Here is a 19,595-nt window from a genome sequence, read left to right as displayed (position 1 = left end):
TCTTCCCTTGTCTTAAATTTTACCTGGGTCAGCAGGCTCTGTCCTAACACACGTGTGTCATGTAACACCGAGCCGCCCTCCGTCTCACACCGGGTCTTTTTAAAATGTTCTAGAGTGCCAGCGGCCTGGCAACTGCTGTACACTGAGGGGGAAGGCAGGGGAAAAGACTCGATGGGCCCTTTCTGAAAGGGATTAGAAAGTACAAAGCTCGTCCTACAAAGGTTAGTGCATAAATCCTTCCATTTAAATGCCTGGAGTTGAGAGTACAAGAAACCGAGGGGCGTGTACACGTGTGGAAGCCTGCCTATGCCTCAAAGCAGAGTCTAACCACCTTGATTCCTAAAAATAACAGACATACCTTTTCTAAGACTAATACCTCTGAGAAGCCAAATAAACGATTCAGCATGATAATTACTTAGAGGCTCTTTTAAATTCATCTTTCAATAACCAATTCAAAATATTGAATAGATGTTTCTTGAAGAAAGCAGAAAAAAATCCAAGGAAAATATGGAAGCGAGTCCACTCCAATTTCCTTCATACTTGCAAGAACCTCAAGTTTTAACACCTTGTAGCCAAGATTGAAAGAAAGATTGCTCCTTTTCAGGATGTGATCCCATTAACAGGTCCACAGTAGCGCAGATGTCATTCTGAAATCTAAAAGGCTCTGGAAGCGGAAGGCTTATTCGTAAACGTGCAGCAAACACTTCTGGAGGCAAAAGTGAATTTGAACCTGCAGAAGGCTATCACGAGTTGGTATTTATCCCGCTGAGTGGGTGTTTATTCCACTTAGGCTTTGCCGCAAAACATTAGGGCTTGATAGCAGGGCGCTGCCTACCCTCTGAGGCGGAGTCCCAAGCCACACACCCTTTTAAAAAACCTTCATCAAATCCAGTCTTTGAACTGGGCCAACCCATCTAGCCCAAAGGGCGTGCCTAAGGCCTTTGGACCTGCACCCTATGGCCGTCACTGTCTTAGTTCAGTGGCCTCTGAATTTTACCCCAAACTCAAAACCTTATTTAACTAGCTACTAAAACCCAAGTCAAAGTCTAATAATAAAACTGGAGACCCTGAAAGCTGGAGGGGCTGCACAGTGGTCTTGGAAAAATATGACACTGCTGGCCTTTCAGTAAAAGGCAAAGGTAGGTGCCAGTTTGTCTCATGCTCACAATAAAGTGGGGCCCTGGAGTGCCCACCTGTTTACCTCTTTCATTAACATTCCCCATCTTCCCACATAGCCCACAAGGCCAGAGCAAAGGAGCTGGGCCTGGGCAGGACTGGCCAACAGGGACAGACAACGAGATGAGAATCATTACTGCTTTTATTATCTCCTGAGGTACTAGAGTGAGGGAATTCCAATGCACTTCACCTCTTTACTAGTTCAAATCTCTATCAACCCATTCGGTCAGAGAACTTCCCATTCCCCCAGAGCTTTCAACTTGTTCTGTAGAACAATCATGTAAATCTCTCTCTCTCTCTCTCTCTGAGGGGTGTTTGCTGGAACCCAACCAGAAACCCAGGCTAACAAAGACGCAGCCTGCTGGAGGGCGAGGAGGCACCTGCAGAACTGAACTTCCTCTAATGCGAAGGCTCCCAGGAGCAATACAGCCAATTGTCTTGACAAAATAACACATCATTTCCTAACATATTAAGAGCACGTAGAGAGGGATGGGAACAAGGTGTGGTCTCCTACGGTAAGTATTCCAAGATAGGGTTAAAACACTAAGGCAACATGTCACTTTATGTCCTCACTAATAAATTCCAGATTTTAACACTACTGCACATTCAACTGCTTTAATTGCAAACTTTCTCTAAAACACTGAGGGTCATTATAAAAATATTGGAATGTGCCATCACTTTGTCTTCAGCTGACCTAAGAACTCTTCAGCAGAGACCTGACTTCATGGTTGGTTTCACTATATGCCCGAGGGCATCAGTTAATTGGGAGGTCTGCTAGGAGGAAGGGGCATGCTCCCCCCGGGGATGGTGCTAGCACTGGAAACCTCTAATCAAGAGCCCCCCCTCCGGAGCTTCTAGGGCTTTATCTCTCGTCATCAGCAGTTCACTAAACAGCACAGAAGACATTTTTAACCACTTTTCCTTAGTGAACAGTGGCAGACTTCTTTTTGGCTATAAAATCCCCCACTACTTAATTAGGGGGTAACAATCTAAGCAGCCCCTGGCCCCAGCCTCTTCCCTTAAGTCTAAAGCTCAGACATGTAGAGAGATAAGGTGTGTTTCACCATTTTGAGAGGATTCTGAGCCCCAGATGCTATCAGATTAGCTGAATCAGGCAAGAGAACATCACGGGGGGGAAGGTGCCTGACGAAGATTCCATCAGCACAGGACAGGAGATTCCAGAATAGGCTGCTAAGCTGCCGCCTGTGCTGCCCGATGACCATCCTTGGAGCCAGCCTTCCCTGTAAGATCCCACTTGGAGGGGAACCTGACCCAGCTCTGACCACAGGAGTGAACTGTCTGCTGGGAACTCCAAGGTGTGGGGACCAAATCAGCTGAGTCAGGCCACTGCACTCACCTACAGGGAACCAGACTTGGGGAATGAGGAAAACTAAACGGAGATGAATGCCAGCCAAACAACACGGCCTCGGCAGGCCCACAGGTATCACAGGGGGCGCGCAGCAGCGAGCTCGCGGGGGAGGGCGGAGGGCACCTGATGCCTGGCGGTTTCTCCCAGGTGGGCCGAACCCACCGTGGCAGAGGTGACACACCCTGAAAAGCAGCGCAAGCAGCTAGGCGCGGGAGGGGGGCGCGGCGTTCAAGGACTCCACGACCGCTACAGAACTGTTGGGGGGAAACCGCAGTACCACAGTTCCAGTCCCGCGCGGGCCATCAGCCGCTGCAGAGCTGGGACCGTCCCGACCCCTCCTCCCCCCCCGCACCGGGGCCCGCCGGCCACGCTGCCCACCTTTGCGCGGGGACCCGTCGATGCTCTCCGCGCTGGACGAGTGCGTGTCGGCCGGAACCCGCCGCAGGCTGCTGAAGTAGCCCCGCGGCCGCGAGGCGCCGCTCCGGGGAGACCGTGCACCGCCCGGACCGCCCCCGGGCGCGCCGTCCCTGCGGGCGAAGATGCCGCTGAAGAAGCGCAGCAGCCGGTGCTCGGAGGCCGCGCCCGGGCCGGAGCCCGCGGCCCGCGCCCGCTCCAGCCGCTGCAGGTCGCTGTTGTCCAGCGTGCGGTTCTTGCTCTTGCTGCGCTCCCAGCGCTCCAGGTCCGAAAGCACGTCGTTCTGGCTGAGCACCTCGCCCACGTCCAGCGTGTTGCGCTTCTCCGAGGCGGCCTGCGCGGCCTCCCTGGGCTCCAGGGCGACCTCGGGCCCGGCCGCAGCCTCGCCGCTCGGCGCCCGGGCCAGGCTCCCGGAGCTGCTGTGGCGCCGCCCGCGGCCCAGGGCCCGGCCCCGGGGCGGCTCAGTCCCGCTCCAGTGCCTGAAGCTGAGGCTCCGCCGCAGGGGCGCGGGCCGCGTCGCCTCCACGTCGGGGCTGCCGGGCGCGGGCAAGCCGGGCCCCTCGGCTCCGAAATCTTCCTCGAGGGGCAGGGGGCTGGCGGCCAGGTCTTCGGGCTCCGGCGGGGCGTCCCTGCATTCCGCGGGCTCCGGGCCGCCGCCGCGTGCGCACAGCCGCAGCCGCACGAGCTCCAGCTGCCCGGTGCTGCGGGTGCGGAAGGTGCGGAGGTCCCAGGCGCCGGGCAGGCGGTCTTCGACGTCCTCCCCGGCCGCCGCCGCGTCGGCCGCCTCCTCCTCCTCCTCCTCTTCGAGCCTCCCGGACGCGTCTGGGGAGCGAGCGGGCCGGGGCCGCCGAGGAGCACGTGAGTCAGGGCCGCCGGCACCCGCCGCAGCCAGCAGCTCCTTCCTGACCATGGTCACCGAGATGCGGTAAACGGTCTTCCTGGGGGGCGCCCCGCGCGGCATGGCGTCCGCGGGCGGGGACGCGGGCTCGCCGCTGCCGTCCAACAGGTACATGTCGCCAGGGGTGGCGGCCGCATCCAGCGCCCGCGGGTGGGGGTCCGGGCGAGGCCGGGCGCGCACGCTCCCCGCTCGCGACCCAGGCCCGGTTCAGCGCGCGGGGACGGCGCACCTGGCGCCCTCCGGCCCCTGAGCGGCCGCCGCGGCTCGACCCGTGTGCGGGGCCCGGGGGCGCCGAGCCATGGGCCAGCGGGGGGACCCGGGCGGGGCGGCGCGGCGGCCGCTCAGGCGCAGGGCCCGTCAGGCCGGCAGGTGCGGCCGCGGCGCGCAGGGCCCGGGGCGGGCGGCGGCGCCCGCGGCTTCATTGTTTACGGCGCGGCTCCCGCCCGCATCCTCAGGCCTTTTCTGTACAATTCGGGCGGCTCGGCAGCCTCCGCCTCTCCCCCGGCCCGGGACGCGCGGGCAGCTGCGCCGGCCGCGGCCCTGGGGCGGGCGGCGGTTTAAAATGGAAATGCGCGCCGGGGCGGGGCGGCGGCGGCGGCGGCGGCAGTGGCGGCGGCGGGACGACGTGCAGCGATCAGGGGCCGCGCACCCAGCCCGACCGGCTCGAGTCCCGGGAGCGCGGCGGCCGCGGCGGCGGCGGCGGCGAGCGCCGAGCACTGAGCGCCGCCCGGCGGTCGCCTCGAAGCACCGGCCTGGAGAACCGCCGCACGGATCGGAGCTCCCGGGAACCTGGCCGACCCCCGCCCCCCACCGCTCCCTCCCGGTCCCCAAACCCAAGCAAACCCTCCAGGGCTTGGACTGCAAAAACAAATTGTCTCACCGGCTGGAGCTTTAGTGAGGTCTCTCACCTCCTCGTTCGAAAAACAGGGCCGGTGGTGCCTGTTACCTCTGCATAGTGACAAGTAGGCTTCCAGACAATGGGACCAAAGAAGGAAGTGGACAATGACCGACGTCCTCTGAGATGGGCAGGTGCATTTCATTTCACTGCCCTTGGAGTTTAGGACCATACCGTCTCTCTCCTAAAATATTATTTTATAGGCATTTTCCCGGTTGTGGTGGGAGGCCGGTTCCCACCTGCTTCCCCGACACCAGGCAGGAGACTCGAGGGATTGGAGCAGGAAGCCGAGCAGATGTGCCTGTCTCAGCTGCCCCACGATTACTAAGCATTAACAATGGCTATATCATTTAATCTCTAGTGGGCTCAGGACTTCTCTCCTGTGTGATGGGAGTGACCATAATAGTACATAAACGCTGACAGTCCTTGTTAGTACTAAATGAGCCGATAGACTGTGCCAGGCACTCTGTGAATGCTAAATATCTGAGGCCAGTATTTCAAGTTGAGGTGCTCCTCCAGCGAATTTTCCCACTTGCCGACTCTTGGCTTTAATAGTTGCTGGTCTTGGATGATCTGATTTAACCCAGTATTTCCACGTAGTCGGTCCGCACATGGGTTCTCCACGTCGCCCTCAACACAGATACATTGTGTGAGGGTCTAAAAGTTTCCGGAGGAAAATGTAATAAACACGGTGCCATTCATCAAACCAGAAGCTTGTACTCAACCTTCTCAGGCCTGCGGCTGCCAAAGAGGGATGGGCCAGTGGGGAGGGGAGCCTGCTCAGGCCCCCCAGGGATTCACTGGCTCTCTGCAGGTTGAGTAGGTCAAGTGCTGACTTTACCTCCTTAAAATATTTATGGGATTCCTATTGTGCCCATAGCACTGCAAGGGGCAAAGGCAGAACCAGATGGCTCTTATGGAACGATTATAGCCTAGGAATTCTGACTTTCATCTCAAGAGTAAAACTAAACATGCAGATTTGATGATGTAAGTCACATGACTGTCATTTATTTTAAGAGCCTTCAAAACACATTTGACCCCTCCATGGTCTCCACTTGCCCAAGGTCACCTTCACCATCACTGGGGGGGCAAACCTGTCCGCCTGCTCTTGGCAGTCAATGGGTGGTGGAGGTGATGGCCCAAGGACGTCTTCGGGGCCGTGGTGGAGACACAGGGCAGCCCAGCTTCACTTCTGAGTTTCAGTAAGGAAGCCCTCTCGTAATATGCATGAGCTACCATCTTCTCCAGAAGCGCACATCAGTTTGCAGACTGGGAGCAGAAGGCGGGAGTCCTGAGAAGCACGTTGGGTTGGGGAGCCAAGGCTCAGGAAGAGCAGGGGTTTCAGCCAGGTCTACACTGCTCAGCAGTGAGTGCTGAGCCTGGGGTGTGGGGTCACCCTGCCTGCACCCATTCTTGCCCTATGATGCAATTTCCTTTGTCTTACTAAGCATCGGCTTTCTGCTTCTTGACAACAAACAGGGGAAGAGATCTGTGACTGTTACTGAGCTGGACACCAATCAAACCTGAAAGATCCCAGCACTGCTGGGGGGTTTCTGTGAATTTTCATGTATTCATTTTTCTACTAGTTCATTCAGTCATCAAATATCAATATCTGTAGAACTTGCACTGTAATGCTATGCAATGGCAAGGCAGGGTGTCTGTCTTCAACGAATTTACTCTCATGGAAAAAGCTGTCGAGCTTGCAAGGCCAAATGATTTACCATGAAAAGACAGCAAGGAGATAAAACGGTCCCAATGATCCCAGAGAGGGTGGCAGGGCCCAGCCTTTTGTCCACTTAATGAATGAGCATGACACAGATTTGGCAAAAGCCTAGAATTTTGCAGCTACACAGCCTAAATGGTCCAACAGATCTGAGAATGGGGAAACGGAGGTTCAGCAATGCAGAGAGGAGGGGATTGAGGGGCCATGGTGAGACTAGAATCCAGGGCACTTAAATTTTCAGCCGGATCCAATCTCATTATTTAATATGAAATTAATGGACCCATCACTAAGATGTATAAATATATCTTCCTTGTTATGTGAGGCACAGACAAAACCAAGATAAATAAAAGAGCGCTCCCTTAGAGTTCCAATTATTGGCCCGTGTCTCCCAATCCCTGCACCTTTGTGTACAATCCAGCCCAGGTTTTTCACTTTACTGTACAAGGATGCAAACTGCAGAGTAGAAGAATCCATTTGATCCACCTTAGATGACACCGAATCTTCCAGGGAACCTCTCAGCCATGGCTGGTGTGTGCAGTCTCTTTCAGCACTTGCTCCTTCAGAGGGAAGCACTTCTTTTCAACACCACCTGTAATGATTCCTTCTCTGGGCTGACAGTCTGGACTGAAAAACCTGGTCACAGAGAATTGCCTCTCCCCACTGCCCTGGAAACATGGGCTCTTCCGATGCAAAGAGGACACATGCTCCCAACAGAAGCTGTCACTCCAAAATCAAAATACCCTCTCACAAAGCCAGGCATGCCTTACAAAAAAATCATACCACTACAGATATGTTTCAGGTGGCATTGTACTTTATTTCCCTATTGCTTTTTCAACTGACCCCTGAAGACCATCCTTGCTTGGATTTTTCCATGCCATAGTGTATATATCACCATTTTGGTTTTAAGGGGGTAAAAAAAAAAAAAAAATCCTGCAGTTAATCTCAAAGATGCATCAAAACCGAACAGCAGCTAGGTACTGCCTCAGCACTGCGGCTCCTGCACAGCCTGAGAGGACCCCTGCAGAACCGGCTGCAGGCCAGTGCCCCCCTCCCTCCTGGCTCCCCAGGCCATCACCCCCGCAAGGCCGACTTCAAACCGCAGCCTCCGGCCACCCCTCTCATGACACCCATGTCCTGAGCCATTTCTGGCTGCCGATAAATCCTCCAAGAGAATGTCATTTCCCGAGTATTACTAGAGCTGATAAGCCGCACTTAAAGGGAACCAGCAGTTTTCCATCTCGTGAGCTGACTTTCCAAACAGCAGGCCCTGCAGCTGGGATCACGCACACAGGACCTCAGCAGAACCAAGGACCCCTGATGGGGCAGGGGTCAACACGCCCGCCCCAGGGGCCGATGAGAATCCCTCCCTGGCCCAGAGGCCACTTTATAGGCTGTTCTCTGCAGTCATTTGACTGGTAGACACATATTAAGAAACAACAATACTAACATTTACTTTAATTGATATTTTATCGTTTACCTTGCTGCCTGAGACACAGGTCAAATGACTAAGGTTGGCGTGGTTTTGCTCTAAGATTTATCACAAGGCTGGGCATCTACAGAGACCTGAAGCACACCCATCGAGCTGGTCAGGGCCCCCTGTTTTCTCATCTTACAAACTGAAAGTTAAAGGTGGAATGGTCAAGGCGACAGCTCCTGACCCCTCTGTGGGCCCAGTGAGGGGACTGGAAGGCAGGCCGCTGTGCTGTCCTGAGGGCAGGAAAGAGCCCAGGGTTCCTCGGAGGCAGCTACATCCTGCCTATGGTTTTCCAACCACAAAAACAATCTGCCAACAAAACGATGGAAATGCCTAATGTTTATGAACACAACACACAGACATCACAACACGAGGTGGGGGCAGCCCCCCTTCCAGCTTTAATCCCCACAGGCCCACTGTCGGGCTACAAAAGAGTGAGGACAACAGCTCAGTAGTTACCAAGGCCAAAGCTGGTTTGACTTGAGAGGCAGTTTCACAGAAGGCAGCCCAAGGAAGAACAGGGAGCATAGGGCGCTAGGTTGCTTCGTGGGTGGGGAAGGGCAGACGAGCGGTGCGTGAGCCACCCCTCTGCACACACTCCCACCCCCCACCCACCTCCAGCGGCTCCTTTCTTGAGTTCAGTGCAGGATCCAGCCAAGGAAGTATTTCTCTGGGTGCCTCCCTAGGAATTCCTAGATGACAGGTAAACACTCGGAGATGTTGACGATTGGCAAACACACCTGCGTGAGGCAGGGGCGTGGCTCTCCTCCACCTCAGGCCCAGTGGGTGCATCCGCGTGCACACCAGCAGCATCGATGAGTCCAAGGACTTCCTGCCTGGCTTCCCGGTCACCTGTGGTCCAGCAGCGTCAGGAATGGTGGTGATGCACATTGGCCTTGACCAGACCGCTGTGCTCAGTGAGGCTGGGAGACAGGAGGACCAGGGGGTCAGACCCTCAGGGGGCTGTCAATACTTGCACCTGTCCCTTACACGGGGGCAAAGCAACATATCTGCATGAAAACTCCTACAAATTACCCAATCTTCCTAGATTTTGTGTGTCCAGGAAATCAGCCCAAGCTGGTAACATTCTCCTTTGCAGGATCTTCAGGAAAGGCCACTTCCAATATCATCTAAAAACCCATCCTCATGCAGACTTACTATTAAAACACAATAAAGGGCCCCATAAGGATTCTCCCAGCAGCCTTCTAAGAGCAGACACAAAGGATAAAGACCTAAAGTAGTCGGAGTATAACTGGATGGTCACCAATCTTTTCTTTAGATGCACTGACCTCAAAGATTTAGAAAATCCAGGACTTGAATGAAAGTCAAATTCAAGGCCATAAATAATGCCTCGGGAATTTGCATCAGTAGAGTCACAAAGCTCAACATCAAGAAAAGCATTTCACATCCTTATCACTTTCTGTACCCAATCAGGATTTGGTTTGCAGGATATCTGGAAATCTTTTATCTGTGCCCAGGGGACTTGAAGATTTGATATGTGTTCCTCTAACTGTCAAAAACAAAACAGCTCAGATGAGAGTTCAAAGCACAGCCCCCTACCCCCATGGCTCAGACACGGAAGGCACCCTGATCATTCTCTTGCTTTTATTAGCCCTCGTGTCACTAGCTGACGGTCCTCCTCCGATTCCCAAGGTAAACACACACCCCTTGACAGTTACAGCTTGCATTAGCGCTCCTGGGAAAGGAAAACTGGGTCACCAGGATCAGTTCTGATACAATAAAATGAAATAAACACCGGGTCCTCTCATTTGCTCATCACCACTGGTGCTCAGAGCAAGGGGTGGGGGCATTTCTGGAGCAAGATCACATTGGGGCAAGGAACACAGAGAGCTCAGTCTGACTCTAGCAGCTGCCAAGGCGGGACTTGTGCTCTCCTTCCCGGTAAAACTCACCACCAACTCCAGAATCTTCTAGGAGGGGGAAGGACAAAGTGGCCCAAACAGTGTTTAATACTCCTAAGCTGTTAGTGATTCTCCTTGCACCTCCAACTTCATACCCTGCCTGTGGGAGAGTTGTTGGAGATGACAGGCTGGCTGCTTATACTCCAAGAACAGATCTTTACAGATTTGGAAAAGTGGGTTAATAACTCACCTACCCAACTCTGGGCACTCCTGACAGTGGAGTCTGAAAAGAAACCCTAAACTATAAGGCTCAGTAACAACATATGACAGTACTAGTTGGTTTGGCAAGGAATGGAAACAGTCGTAGGATCCAGCATCCATTCCTTTGGTCCTTTTCTCATGTCATCAGTCTCCTGGTTATTCCATCCCAACCCCTCCGTCCCAAAGGAAGCTGTCCAGCCAAGGGATTTCAGCATCACTGGAGAATCAGAGCACACCCACCTCACCATCCCTTGGCCTCCTCCACTCCAGTGACCTTCTCCTTCTCCAAGTTCCTAGGACCTCCACCCACAGACACAGGCTTGACACAACCAGGGCTGAAACTGCCCTAAAATGTTGGCCTTCAACTGCCCAATCTCTGCCCACAGTCTTCCAGATTTCCATCCTTTGTTTCCAGAACTCCCACTCTACAGCTGTTGGGAAGCTCGTGTAATGCATCTGTGGTGGCTTGCGGCTATGTAGCCCAGAAAAACATGCTCTTAAACTTAACCCATTCCTGTAGGTGTGAACCATTGTAAGTAGGAGCTTCTGATGAGGTTTCAGTTAGAGTGCAGTCCACCTCAGCCAGGAGGGGCCTTAACCCTGTTACTGGAGACCTTCATAAGGAGAATGAAGTTCAGACAGAGAGAGAAAGCCAGGGGAAGCAAGACCCTGAAGGTCAAGGGAACCAGAAATAGGAGAGAGAGGCCAGGAGGGCTCCCAGGTGCATGGTCATGTGACGGAGGAGCCCACAACCAACAATCACCAGCAGCCAGACACCCGTCTTTGGGGAGAAAGCATCGCCTTGATGGCAACCTGGTTTGAACTTTTCTTACCCTCAAAACCATGAGCTAATACATTTCCCATTGTTTAAGCCAACCCATTGCATGACATGTGCTTCAGCAGCCAAGGAGATTACACCAGCATCCTTTCCTGCTCAATCCTCAGCCCCTCCTCCTGGCTCCTTCTCTATTCAGCAAAGGCCAAGGACTGTATCATTTTGTCCACTCCAGACAATCCTCTCCCAGCTGATGATCCCTCTAAGACCCAGCCTGGGTACACCCCATAGGTGAATCCATCCAAATGCCAGCCCCCTGAACTGTGTGGCTCATGGACCCTCAGCACAGGTGTGTCACCTGGGAACTGGAAGGAAATGCAGACACTTGGCAAATCATCTCCTCTCCTAACCACCCCTACATGAAAATTCTCAATTGTCTCCCATTCACTAAAAATAGAACCAAAACTCTCCCTCACCTGCACACCCTCCACCTCTTCCTCCTGCCCTTCACAGCCAGGGGTCCTAAAACTTAAGACCTCCTGGAAAAGTCTGCTCTGCTTCCTCACCTCTTCACACTTCCCCTGGATTCCCAGAGTAACCTGTTCCCTCGCTGCCCCACTCCCAGTCTTGACAGCACGCTCTCAGGAAGCTACCCCTCCCCTGCAATCAGGGGCCAATAAGATGCCCACCTCTCACCTGGCATGCAAGGTTCCTGGCACCACCACTAGCCCCCAACTCTCCTGGCCATCCTGCTCCATGCAGTGGCAAAGAGGCTGGGCTCCAGGGTCAGAGGAGGCACATCTGTGTGACCTTGGGAAACTTACCTGACATCTCTAGGTATGGCTTTCATTTCTGTAACAAGGACAGAACGACGATGATAACAGGGTATTGTGATGATCAAATATGAGGAAGTGTTTGTCCCAGTGCTGAAAACAAATGTGTGTGAGCTGCGGAAGCCCAACAGTCCTCATTCAAATGCTCCAAACTCCTTTCTAATTCCAGACTGTGCAGCAGCCAACGCACCAAATCCTACTGGTCGCTGGGCCCTGGGCTCGAGAGTCTCCAGCTGATGTCTTCCTACCTGTGAGATAGAATCACCCTCCTCTCCTGCAAGACCTAGGCACACCTGTGTACACCTGGACATGCCTCATCTCAGTATCCACCTTGGGCCCTGACATTCCCCATTCCATGGTCACCTCCCACCACGAGCCCAGGGCCTGGAGGCAGGGCTGCAATTTCATCTCTACATCCCTAGCCTTCATCAGTGTCCTGCTGAATAAATGCTATTTGTTGGGTGACTGTATCCACCCAGGTAGTTGACTCAAGATCCGTTTTACAAATATAATGAAAGTGAGGCCAGCTGATCTGCACCGGTTCAACTCAACCCCCAATGTCTGCAGTTCCACCACCCAACCCTCCTCTGCCCCAGGTTTATCTAGTGAGTCTCTAGTGGCCTGGAAGAGACCCAGAGGAGAAGGTGACTCACTTTTTCCCTCACTGCAAAAATGCTCCGTGCACCTGATCTTGGGTGGCCAAGCATGAGGACCTATTAGCCATGGGGAAGGGAAGCAGCCCCCAGGGTGGGGTTCCTGGGGAAACTTCAGGAAATGGGGTGTACTTTGGTGGGTGGAGGTGGGGGGACCTCTGGAACCTCCAGAAAGCCCAGGGCATAGGGACCCCCAGAGGGCTGGCCACACGCCACTGCGTGCAAGGAGGCAGCACGGGTTCGCCCCAGTGTCCCGGCACCCAGGGCACAGCTGGCTCATACACCAGGACTGAGCGTGCAAGGCCGCCTGCCGAGTCACGGCTGTCCTAAGAAATGAAGAGCCCGCGCTACTGGGCTCGGTACCTGGGGTGTCACTAAGGAATGGAATATGTGCAGTAACTTAGAACCTCTTTAACAAAGGTAACAGCAGGACCTCCGTCCAGCTACCCGGCCAGGAGCCAACGGCCCTCAGCGCCTGGCACTACACAGGCTCGACAGCGAAGGCCACTCTCCTTCAGGAAGGCCGGCAAGGGACTGCGGTGGGATCCTCACCATGGCTTCTCAGTCCCAGCCCCCAAGCCTGCCAGTGTCCCCGCCCGGATGGACCCTGACCATCAACTGTAGTGGGAAATTTCTGGGTGTGACACCAGGTAACAGCCTCTCAGGGATACTGGTCCAGAGAATTAAGAGTCCCTGTCCCCAGGGACGCTAACATCAGCTGCCTCCCTGAGCAACTGTAGGGAGAACACATTTTCATGCAGGAAAGCAGTTCAGCAGCCAAGGCAAAGAACCTCCGAGGCTTTCCTCCCCGCAGCCAGGGGCTGCCAGAAAACTGCACACAGCCCCCTTGCCCCACTGTCTGGCCGAGCTGGACTCCAGCCTGGGGGCCGGGCAGGGCCCCGTGCCCTTACCCAGGGCATCAAACTCAGAAAAGTCTGACTCGACTTCCCCCAGGGAGACCCCGGGTCTGCGTCCCTGGGAGTGCATCTCTGGATAGGCCAGGGAGTTCAGGTTTGGAGAGAAACAATGGAGGAGCTTTGCAAAAGAAAAGGAGAGTAACCCATACTGCTTTGCTTCTGAGAATGAGGGGGGAAGGGAGGTGAGAAGAGGAGGAGAGAAGAGAAAAAAAAAAAAAAAGCAAGCAGCCTGAAGGACCTCCCCAACCCCCACCCTCCGAGGGGTGGTTCTGAAAGGTCAAGGCCCGCTGGGGCAAACGAGGCTCCCATTCATTTGAATCTCAAAAGACAGATAAAATGCCTGAGGGTGGAGTTACTCCCCCAAATCCCTCCACCAGGACTCAGCCCAAGAGCTCCTTCTTTCCACTGAGAGATTCTGCAAAGGCTGGGCAAAGCCCTTTTCTCCCGCAAACCAGCTTTCCCTCCACCCACTGCCCACAACCTGCCTCCCCAGGGGGCCCCAGAGCCCCAGGCCATCCCTGTTCCGGCGCCCCACCCCACCCCCACTCGGCAGCCCCATGCTTCAGGCTCTTGACCTTGACTCTGGAAGGTGCCAGGAACGTCTCAGAATGTCAATTGTAGGCTTCATTCCCTAGAGCGGAAATACTCACTTATAAAACCATGAATTCTCACCATCAGAAATATTCCGGATGTAATTATATCACTAGGCATTATTTCTCAGAAGACATGCAGACTTTTCAAAGGTAACGCCCACCTTCCAAGGGTGGGACTCACAGCACTATTTATTTCTCATTTCTGGCAAAATCTCATTTCTGGCAACAGAGGACATTTTGCTAATAGAGAAAGGTGCCTGCAAACAAGCAAAAATGCTTGACACAAAGGATTAGGGAAATTATAAGGGAAAGATTTCCATAAATATTTAATTGGCCATCAAGGTTTAATGGCCTTGATTATCCAGAGAAACATTTTAATGCTCCATCAAGATTAGCAAATAATAGTAAGGAGGAGGACGGCTGTTCTAAACTTTAAGTCGGAGGAGCACTCGGGGTGTAAGAGTCACGTTTGGATTTACAAAAGGCACTTTTTCTCAGTAAAAACTGGAAGCAGCGAGGCCAAAAACACAGCCCTGCACCGCACAGCTGAGCTCCAGGCCCCGCCCCGGGCCCACCAAGCCTCCGGCTGCAGGAACTCAGGACTTGTGGGGGGGGGGGGGGCTGCCCCCGAAAAGCAGCACAGCCTCTTCTGGCATGAAAAAGCCGTGTCCCTCAATCCCACCGTCGTGCTCTGGGGGAAATGGGAAAAGAGCACACACGAGGAGCAGGTCCCGTTCATCTGGACTCTCATTTCTGCCTGTCAATGAATATGGAACCGAGAAATGAGGATGTAAGGGATGCTTTTGATGGCTGAATCATCACACGGATACTCCTTTTGGCTTTCTGGTGTACTGGAGGAGACAGAGGGAAATAACCTGAAATTTCTAAGTGTAATCCAGCTGCCTTAACCTCTGAGAATGATTGTACAGCCCTTATCTCGTGCCCCTGTGATTATAAAAACCTTGCGGCTAACCTTCATTTGTACCCCATTATCCAGTTTTTCAACTTGAGTCCTGTAATCACTAAAGACAGCCCACAATGAACCCGCCCCAAGTTCCAAGCTACCTTGATAACGGAGATGGGATCTAGCCAAAATAGGCCCACCTGACATGGGCAGTAGCTTGGACTTTAACCTACAAGTCACCTACCCCTCATTATAATACTAAAACCCAGGCCCGTCGTCACATAAGGCCATCATTTTCTTACGTGTGTTCTGTGACAAAACATGTACTCAGTCTGCGCGTGCTCAGAAATTACATCCCCCTCTAATTACAGCAGCTGGGGCCACTGGGCTCATTATCCTAAGCCTTGTCCATCTTTCAACCTTAAAACTATCGGAATGACTGGAGTTTGGGGAGAACAATTTTGGACTGATAGGTCATCTACTCTCCTGCTACCCACCTAGTAAAAAAAATTTTCTCTCTTTGAAACCTCAGTGTCTCTGGAATCGGTCATTTGAGGGCATCGTGCTAAAGGATCCTCCACCTCTGTCTGATAACAAGTATGTCACAGAATCTATTTAAAACCATCAGAATCCATGTGCATCATGGTCAGTAATTTCACCTGAAAGCCCTAGGGCAAAACTGACGGCAAGCATCTCCTTTTCCTTTGTAGCTATTATTTTAAAGGACCGCATCACTCATTTCTCCATCAATAGAGTCTTGGGCTTGAAACTGGATTAGGGCGGGGGGATGGTGGTAGTGTTTTGGCATAGCCCTTAAAACAAGTATAAAATGACTACCCTGCAAAAACAAAAGGTTGTGCATTTTCACACTCAAGTATCTGTCCACACAGGGGTGCAAAGCACCAAGACCAATGAAGGCAATCTTCTCCACTGCTCCTCCCCATTAGCAATCAGGATGGGCTGGCCCCAGGGCCAACTGAGATGGGTCTGCAGAGTGGGACAAATCCCAGGTCGTCACAGGGGGGGAGGAGATGGCACTGCAGCACCCCCTCCACCCACTCTTGAGTCCACCTCTTAAGAGTGTGTGCAGTCCTGCTAGTTCCTTGTTGAAAGTACCAAAACTCCCCAAAAACTGCCTGGCCTGGCCTCGCCGCCCCCCTTTTCTATAAATTGTTAGATTTCCAGAAGCCAGGATCACATTCCAACATTGATTCCCCAAAGGCATCCAGGCATCTGAAACAGTGCCCCTCTGGGGAAAAAAAGAGCAAAGAAATCGCCGCTGAAGAAAGTCTATGTTTTGAAGTGTGTGAAGTACAGATACACAGACATTCCCATCCATACATCTTTCAAATAAGACAGGCCCAGAAACCACCCACTTTCTCAGCCACACATTTTAATTTGTTGTTTTTAATCGGTCAGATAAAAGCACTGAGCACGTGTCTGTTATCTCCAGCAGCTCCCACTTGGGAAACTGGGGGTGGAGGATATGGACATTGGTGAAGCACAGGAAGGAGGATCAAAACTAACTAGAGAGTCAGCTTCTTGCCCGGTTAGGGACTCGCTGCTGAGTCCTCCAGGTACAGGCTCAGCGACTCGGAAAGGGGCATCGTTACTACTGAAATGACCTAGAAACACATACAGGATCATTAAATCCCAGACTTGTATCTATTATACTTTCCACATACTCAATTTATTAATATACACCATGGAGAATGCATGTATGAGGGTACTGAATTGTGATCTCCCAATGGAATAAAGGGCTTTAAGGAACAAAAATGGAGGCAGTGACCCTTCTATCTTCCAGCTTCTGTCAACTTAATTAATTCTATGTTCTCTATTCCAGTATGAATAAATTTTCAAAGCTCCATGTCTGCTTTTAAATCTATGCTGATCTTGCCAAATGCACAAATGTTTCTTTAACGCACAACTCAAAAAAGAAAAAGAAGGGGGGGTTGGGGATAACTCTGGGTATGGTAATTAATATACTTTATTCATGAAAGACCGTTGTTTGAAATTACATGATTCAATCATAAAGTCATTTTCTTTCCCAATTCACTGGGCTTCCAATATGACTGCAAATCACAGTGACAAAGCCAGCTGAAAATACACCGCGTACAGCATGAGAAGCAATCACAGAGTCTGGCAGAATATTTTGGAACTCTTTACTCAAACTGTGAGAACATTTCCCTATATGAAAATAAAGCAGAGACCCAAGATGGGTCTTTCAGATGAAATAATCATCAAGCACTGTTCTTTGGGAAGAAAAATGAAGGGTCGTAAAAAGCCCTGTGGATTATGGCCACAAATACACGGACTTTAGGACAGAACCTTCTGACTCCTCCGAGCTTGCCCCAGGCACTTTAAGCTGAATTATTTTTTTTGGCATGGGCAGATTCCGGGAATCGTACCCAGGTCTGTGGCATGGCAGGCAAGAACTCTGCCACTGAGCCACCACTGAACGGCCCTTAGCCCCAGGCACTTTAAATCCAGTACAATCCTGAGGTCTCTTTCTCTCTACAAAGCCCACTCAGGGACATCTGAAGACGACCTTCAGCTTGGGTGAAAGCCCACCCTTTGCTTCTGGTCTCCATATTGGGGTGGTGATGACTCTATTAGAATTTTTGTGGTCATCATTCAATCAATCAGCACTCTATGTGATGAAGACTATTGTGGCCTTATTCAATCCATCACTTATTAAAATATTCAGTTGGAAGATCTGCTTCCTTCATCCTGCTTTTATAGTTACACAGCTAAGCAACCCCAGCTGTCCAGGAAATACCACGGCAGTGAACACATTACTGAGCATGGAAGACTCAACTGCGGTCCTGTCAAAGGTTTCACATGCTACGAAGTTTGTTCAGGAAAAGAAAAGAAAACCTGCACTAACTATAGTTATAAATAAGACCCCCCTTTTTTTGGGTGGGGATTCATGGCCCGGGAATCAAACCCTGGTCTCCTACATGAAAGGAAGGCATTCTACCACTGAACCACCCGTGCACCCAAGTAAGATTCCTTTTTGAAAATCACCTTATCACACACAGTCCAGATCGAAAATAAGCACCCAAAGAATGCTGGGCAACTGTAAAAATTTTTCTTCTGGTCCTTTAGCTGTATTTTCTAAAATTAACATGCCTTGCTTATTATACGAAAGGCTATTTTCGATTTTTTAAAACTTAGATTTATGCTGGCTTTTCAGCAATTCTGCTTATTCTCTAAACAAAATACAAATAATTCTAAAAATCTACCTTTACATCTATCTTTGTGGTTTGCACAAACCGAAAGTTGGAAAGTTTCTCCTGTGCTAGGTAATTCATCAAATAATAAAGTTGGGATGAATCTGGTATGATACCTGATTTTCTTCAAGTGGCAAAGGAAGAGTCACCTCTTTGACAGCAGTTGGCTATTATTTCCTTTTTAGGTAGAGGAAACGGAGGTTGGAAGGTCGAGTGACCTGCCCAAGACCACAGAGCCACTAAGTGGTCCATGTGGGATTTAGAGCAGGGTCACTTCAAGTTCAGCGCCCGCTCATGTCTTTCCAGTGCTGTGCTACCACAACACAACTGCTGAGTGAATGCAGAGTGCTGTTATTACCCCCTGTATTTCCATTCCATTGTTTGGCTCTGGGCGTAAGCCTTCTTCCATGAAGTTTCAGCATCATCTATGGAACGGCATTTTGTGACCTCCTACGTTCACCCCCCTAGAGCCCCCAGCCCCCCAGCAGAGTGTTCTCATAAGAGAATCAAGCATTTCTGCCCGTGGTTCCCAGAGCTGAGTGTGCAGGAGACGGGGCTCTCCCAGGGCCAAGGGGGCACAGGGGAGTCCTTCGGGCTGGGTGGGCAGAAGCCTCAGCCTGTGGTGGACAGAAGGCTGGAGAGGTGGCCTGGGTTGTGTCTCCTGATAACCCTGGAAGTCAAGGCTCTGTCGCAGGGGCCTCGGGGGTGTCGGGAGGGGTGCTCCTAGAGGGACAGGGCGCCTGGGATCAAGCTTCCAGCAGGACCATCAGGGAACTCACCTGAAGCCTTTCCTACGCCATCTGGGAAATGGTCGGCTGAAATCTTTTTAAAATGAAGATAAGCTGACCACATTCCCTGAGCTCTGTAGTTAGTGACAGTCTGTACTCTCCCGGTTAAAGAACTGTTAAAAAATTAAGAGTTTAAAATGCAAAAAGGCATTCTAAACCCTAAGGGTTTCACATTAAAACATACTGTGCATAATGTAAGGTTATTTTTCATCATGAGACGACATTGTCAGTAGACGGTGTTTTGCCTTACATGCCTGTCCAATCCTGTAAGCGGCTTTCTATCCTTTGTGGAACAAGACGGTATAAACATGACTTAAGCCACCAATCACTGTGACAATATGATCATTTCTTTAGCTTAGATTCCTAGAAGCTTAACTCCTGGGTCAAAGTGTACGACCCTTTTATACATTGACATTTCCAAACCACTATCTGGAAAGAGTAAAACAGTCTACACTTGCCGCCGTCATCACTTTGGGAGCCTTGGTGTTACCTACCCCACCTGCCCACCCACACAGCTCCTCTTCGTGACAACACGCCCCGCATGGCCAGAGGACCTGACAGCTCCATGTCATCACCATCTTCATTGTTTTCCTCTTTGCTTATTTGTTCAAATGACAGCAGCTGGGATTCACTGGTATGCGTCTTCATAATTTTGTATGAAATCTTTAAATATCAAGAATAGCCACTGGCCAGTAACATTCACTGCAAATGTTTCCCTTCATTTGTGAAAATGGGGGTCAGAGTAGATCAAAAGCAAAGAATTTTTAAAATATTGCTGGGGAAGATGTTCAGAGAGTGCTCCCTTCAGCGGTGCCACCTATGTCTCA

General features: G+C 51.7%; 1 protein-coding gene across 7 annotated transcripts in view; it reads right to left on the bottom strand.

The window, feature by feature from the left end:
- The window catches only part of AGAP1 (ArfGAP with GTPase domain, ankyrin repeat and PH domain 1), a 636,823-nt gene that overhangs the window by 445,073 nt on the left and 172,155 nt on the right, over positions 1 to 19,595 (bottom strand). For 5 of the 7 annotated variants that reach the window (XM_077155527.1, XM_077155528.1, XM_077155529.1 and 2 more), the window contains exon 1: positions 2,924 to 3,971. The exons of the other annotated variants lie outside the window; for them this stretch is intronic. In XM_077155527.1, the coding sequence (XP_077011642.1) occupies positions 2,924 to 3,971 (1,048 nt within the window). Of the gene's footprint in view, positions 1 to 2,923; positions 3,972 to 19,595 lie in introns of those variants that run through there. 7 annotated transcript variants of the gene reach the window in all.

The sequence above is a fragment of the Tamandua tetradactyla genome, chromosome 3, assembly GCF_023851605.1.
Source record: "Tamandua tetradactyla isolate mTamTet1 chromosome 3, mTamTet1.pri, whole genome shotgun sequence".
NCBI lineage: Eukaryota > Metazoa > Chordata > Mammalia > Pilosa > Myrmecophagidae > Tamandua > Tamandua tetradactyla.
This window is presented reverse-complemented; position numbering and strand designations above follow the sequence as displayed.